The following is a 6,000-nucleotide window of genomic DNA, read 5'->3' on the forward strand; positions in this document are numbered from 1 at the left end:
GTATTGTATGGCTCGTTAGCAGTTTTAGTTAAGCAAAAGTAGAGGAGATTTGTAATTCATGGAATAAAAATCCATCACAGACTATCCAGTAGAAGTGTCAGAAGTTACTTAAGAAATTCTGGAGCCAGAGTGTCCTGGAATCTGGGAAAAGTATATCAAGTACCAGTCTATGTCTACCAGCTTTCTTTAGTCTTTTCAAAGTTATTTTCTATTGCAAATTGCTGGCAGCAGAGATTTTGAGATAATCTATTGGTCTAATTCACATCAATTATTTTTATGTTCTAAAATCACTGGGTATGCATTTATTAAAAAGTGTGTCAATGTGTGCATATATAAAGTTTGGCATCAAAGATTTTAAACAAGAAATGTGTTCTTGGAATTGTTAAAAAAGGAGATTGCAAGTATTAAAGTGTTGGTAGTACATCTAGTTGTTTTTTGGGTTTTTTTTGCTAATTAATTGTTTTATAGATTTAGTATTACCTTGAATTTTTTTGTTATTTATGTTAGGAGTCGCATGATACAACTTGCAATTCATTTTTCTGAAAGCGGGTGATTTTATAATAAACATATAAAATCACACATTTTTTATAAAAATGTGGTGCTTGTTACTCAGAAAAATAGTACTGCATGCTGCCCTGTGTTTTGTAACCTTTGGTTTATGCAGGAATATGCTGAATTTCAGTATCGGAGGAGGCACAGACAGCGTCGACGTGGAGACATGCACAGTCTGCTGAGTAACACTCCAGACCCTGATGACCCCAGTGAGAGTACATTAGGTATGGACATCTGTGGGTGCTAGTAGTGACCACAGTGTTTGTTCTTCTGTGGATACATTTTAGAGACGTTTCAAATACATTCCTATGTTTTCCAGGATATGACATAAAGGCTTGTTTCTGCAGTTTTTTAATATGATCTTAAAAGCGTTGTTGACTTCACTGTGGCTGCTGCTGTTCTAAAAGAGAAATGCATTGATCTTCCCACTAACAACTTCTCAGCTGTCCAGTGCAGGTTTGCTTTTCTGAAGAAATTCTGAAGGTCACTTGTACATACACCAGGTCTTCTACACCAATGAAAAGAACCAGTTGTGCATAGAATGTAGAGGCTACAGGCCTGTGGAAGAGCATCCTAAGGCTGTATTCCAAAACTCTGCTCAGCAACTGTATTGGCAAAGGCAGCCAGGAAAGAAGTTGGCCTGAGCTGTGTCTTCAGAGTGCTGCTCTTCTGAGGGCTGGTAGTGCAGTCCTTTAAGGTGTCTCTGTGACTTGTCTGTCTTGGCTGGCTCAGTTCTGCCAGAAGCTTAGCAAAGGTACAGAAATACCTTGAATCCAAGTCATACTGTGACACTGTTTCTACAGAGCTGCCGGTCTGTGTGCTCAGTCTCTTAGACATGCTGCACAAACTCTCATTGCTGTATCTCAGGAACTTAACACATAGGTTGTTCTTTAAAACCAAAAGGAGAGATCCTTTATTGAGGAGAAAGGATCACATGCATCCTTAATTTCAGAAAAAGCAGTCAAATTTTTGGAGAACTTTGGTTCTTCCCTATTACAAATAAAATGCAAAAGTATCCTGTTAGTTTAAGGACTAGATTTTGACTGAACGCTTGGGTGTAGTAGTGATGGCCAAGTGCACACTGTTAAAGCATGCAAAAGACTATTACTTTATTTCAGTTTATCACAGTTTGAGTTTTGGAGGGGAAAATTCCATTTTCCAAAGTAAAAATATTTACATTTATTTTTATTACAGAGCAGGTTTTTTTCTGGATACAGCATCTTCTGTTTTTTGTTGGTTTTAAGAAAACATCAATGTCAGTAATTGCTGAAGTATTCACTAACAACTCTACTCTTAATTGTGCTGCAATGTTACAGTAAAAATTATTAAAATGTTAACATCACAGCTGAGGCTTTGTCTTTGGAAGAACAGAGAAATAGGCAAACATTACTTGTAATTCACCTGTGAATACATCCTGTACTTTTATCCACAGGCAGTAATTTTCAGGGCTTTCCATAAATCATGTATGTGCTTTAGAAGCACTTTGCCCCTTCTGCCCATGCTCCCAATGGCATAACCCGTGCTTTCACAGAGAAGGGTATTGAGGGCAGAAAGGACAAATGAGCCAGGCAGTCACTCCTAAAACAGTGGGATTGGTGTTTCATCACTGTGTTACAGCTGATGTGGAAGGAGTGGTTTGAATTCTTTCATTCAGAGTGAATAAAGGAGTAAAATTACAGTTAGAATCCAAAAGGAAAGCAGAGATTATCTCAGTAAATCAGCGGAGGAGGTTTCCTCACTGGTTCTTCAACTACTTTTGTTTTGATTGCCCAAACAGACACTCAGGAAGGTGGCAGCAGTAGAAGACATGGCACCTCCATGGTGAGTTCAGCTTCTATGGGCATTCTGCACAGCTCTTCGCTTCATGACTATACCCCTGTCAGTCGCTCTGAAAACCAGGATTCTCTTCAGGTATCTCCCCTAATCTCTTTTCCATTCTCTTTGCTTTGCTTCCACTCTCCTCTGCTCTGCCTTTCTGTGTCATTTTGTCTCTCCAAATTTTCTTAATTCTTCAAGGAGAAAGGGAGGATCTAGGACAACAAATTACACATTCACAATGGTAAGAATTGCTAAACAATCACTGACATAACAATAGTTACCTTTTAAATTGTGTTGTCAGCTCTGTTGGTAAAAATTGATTCTGATAAAGGACATGTTGGAATAATGAATGAATTTCAGATTTGAGCCAAAATTACTTTTCATCCAAAATCTGTAACAAGATGCAAATTTTATTCTGAGAGCAACCTTATGCATTTCCACAGGCTCTGAGTTCACTGGATGAAGATGACCCAAACATCCTGCTAGCTATTCAGCTGTCATTACAAGAATCTGGCTTGGCCATAGATGAAGAAACTAGAGACTTTCTAAATAACGAGGCATCTTTAGGAGCAATAGGTACCTCTTTGCCTACAAGACTGGACTCTGCTCCCATAAGTATAGACAACCCAAGGGGTGCTTTGAGCAGCTCTGAGCTGCTAGAACTTGGTGACAGTCTGATGAGACTGGGTGGAGGCAATGATCCCTTCTCAGCTGATCGTCTTCATTCCCACCCCTGCAGCGAGACAAGAAGTGGATTATACTCAACATCAAGTGATGCTGATTCCAGCAGTCAAGATCCCAATACCAATGAAAATCTGCTTGGAAATATTATGGCCTGGTTTCATGACATGAACCCCCAGAGTATTGCTCTGATCCCCTCAACAAGTACAGAAACAGATGAGGAGTCACAGCAACCCAGTACTGAAGATGGGTCAGCAGGGCAACCAAATCTTACAGACACAGGGCTGGAGCCTCAGGAAGAGCATGCACTGTTTGAGGATGCACTCAAAAATGAAGGCAGAGGAACCCAAACAGAGGAAAGCCCTTCTGAAGAAAACATTATTCCAAGTGAAACAGTATCACAAATTGGTGATACTAACAGGGAGGTAACAAGCACCCTAGATGCTCCAGGAGATAGTTCAAGTCAGACTCCTCTAACCTCAAGTGAATGGACTGAACACGTGCATCTGGTATGAATAAAAAACTAAATCTGGAGTAAAAGAATGGCAGTGACAGATGGTACAGTACAGTATGTGGAGTAAGCATTATGGAGGCTATGATCCACATAATTGCAGCTCAGTTGTAACCACTGACATAACAAAGGATATTTAGGAGTTCTCTTGAATTGTAGTTCTTCATAATAATCTGAACCTTTCAAGGAATATCCTTTGCATTTAATTAGGTAGTACTTGCCTTTTTGCTCTCAAGAGAAAGGAATAAGTAGGTTGTATTCCACATTCCTAATACAATGCAGCATCTGTTTAGCCTTAGGTTGACGATCCTTAACTTGAAAGTATGGACTAAAGGCTTACACTGATTATTTTAGTTGTTTTTCCTAAGAAATAGTTTATTCAGTTTTTTAGAATACATAAATTCACCAAAATAACATCTAGCAGTTCATTTGCATTTTGGTTTTGTTTTCCGTAACTTTTCCTTACTCATTTTTCATTTTTGTTAGCAGTGTGAACGGAGGTATTTAATGCTTCTCTGTAGTACTGCTCCAGGAACAAGTTTTAGGGGATATTCTTTCCCTTTAAAATCAAAGATTTTTTCATGTCTATTTACAGTCCAAATGTGCCAAACTGTGAAAAGTTAACTGGCAGTAGCCTAATGAAACAGTGCAGTGTTACTCTATCCAACTAATCCCAAAATTCTTAGCGGTGAAAGAAACCACTGGGTGCATTGCTTCTCTAAATTTAACTGGCATATATTGCCATGGTGACTGCATTTAATTAAATGTAGCCTGTATCTTAAGTTAATGAAACCTAATGCTGCTGTTAAACAGTTATTTTAAATATTAAAATACAGTGAGTTAGCAACAGCTATGCTGTATTTTAAGAGACACTTTAATGGAAGTGCAATCATAGTTCTTTGTTTTCATAATTCTACGAAGCATTTTATGCACTAATAGTGCAATTACTTTTAATGATAACATTTTATAAAAATATAGGAACACAGAATTTTCATATATTAGCCAGTCCCACAATTAAAAGTTCAGATAACACATCCTGCTCAACATATTACGGTGCCTTTGCCTAACCCAACTGGATAGTTGCCACAGTTAAACAAGTAATTCAAATTCAGTGTTTGTTCTGGAGTAACTATGCTATTAATTGCAAAGACCTCCATAAAACCACCCATGGCCTTGCCTTTACAGTAAATAACTAAACGTTCTGTCAGTGTTTTTGCATATACAAAACACTACTAGGTATTTGTTCAATTGCACAATATTCATTTGCTGTGTGATTACTGTTTAGTGTAAGAAAAAAAAAAAACTTTAAAAAAGATAAAAAACAAACCACAAAAAAACCTTTTCCTAGTTGTTGTACCGTGACAAACAAAAATACTGGTTTTAGATTTGCTTAAAAGCATCAATCTACAGTTAGTGAGATACAATGGTACAGTATGTAATTACAACTAGAATAAGTTGTTCAAATGGCTGTTTTAATTACATATAATCAAAACTTTTCATAACATGAGCAAATTGCATACACTCCATTTTAAGTTTTGCTTAACTGTTACCAGAGATTTGTTGATATGATATAAAAGTTTATTACTACTGAGTGTGTATAGGCAAGTGTCATGATAGCAAAGTTTATGTATTGATTACTGTGAGTTCAAGTGAGTGTTTTGGTAACTGATTCATGCAAATCCAGCTTTGGAACCTTGCAGTTACAAGGTTCATATTAGTAAAAAATGAAATAAGAATATTTTACCCTTACCCCATAAAAACCTTGTCCATTTTCAAGGATCTTTAGAGAGAATGAATTAGAATAGTCTAAATAATTCTCAAACTTTTCCTTTAGCCACTCTACTCCTGACATAATACTGAGCCTTTGAAAAATACCTATAGGTATAAAGTCCTTCAACTAAAATGGTCCTTCATGAACTGTCATCATGAATTGGTCTGAAAGTTGTTTAACTCACATAGCTTCCTTGATTGGTAATTTCTGAATAGAAAGATTCTCACAAAAAGATTGTGTATTGCATTGAGATGTCTTGCAAAGTTGCAGTAAGATATGTAAGAGTGCTCTCTGTGAAGATAGTGAAGTTTGTGGGTTCTGGTTTTATGTAATTTGGTTAGGTTGTGCAGTATATCCATTGTTTCCGTGTTACTCTTATGAGCATGAAATTAGACTATTAAATTTGTATTTTCTTGGTACTTATTTTAACACCATAGTCATTGACTTGACAATTCAAAAATAAAAGTTTGGCAAGACTATTTTGTAAACCTGTTAATTTTATAATGTAAAAAAATTACTCTTAACCTTGAATTGTTATTTGCACTTTCATAGTCTATACTTGATACATTCCCACTTTATATACAAGTAGGATACTACAACCATGTAGATGTTTGGCCAAATGAATGCTGTTAATAATATGTAAAATTCTTTGATTAAACATTTATTA

General features: G+C 36.6%; 1 protein-coding gene across 1 annotated transcript in view; it reads left to right on the forward strand.

Annotated features, from left to right (window-relative positions):
- Nucleotides 1–3,586, forward strand: part of ANKIB1 (ankyrin repeat and IBR domain containing 1) — an 85,468-nt gene extending 81,882 nt beyond the window's left edge. The window contains exons 18-20 of the mRNA XM_062494879.1: nucleotides 665–776; nucleotides 2,330–2,463; nucleotides 2,814–3,586. Of these exons, the coding sequence (XP_062350863.1) occupies nucleotides 665–776; nucleotides 2,330–2,463; nucleotides 2,814–3,566 (999 nt within the window). The 3' untranslated portion in view covers nucleotides 3,567–3,586. The remainder of the gene's footprint in view (nucleotides 1–664; nucleotides 777–2,329; nucleotides 2,464–2,813) is intronic.
- Nucleotides 3,587–6,000: the final 2,414 nt, after the last annotated feature.

The sequence above is a fragment of the Cinclus cinclus genome, chromosome 1 (assembly GCF_963662255.1).
Source record: "Cinclus cinclus chromosome 1, bCinCin1.1, whole genome shotgun sequence".
In the NCBI taxonomy this organism is placed as follows: domain Eukaryota; kingdom Metazoa; phylum Chordata; class Aves; order Passeriformes; family Cinclidae; genus Cinclus; species Cinclus cinclus.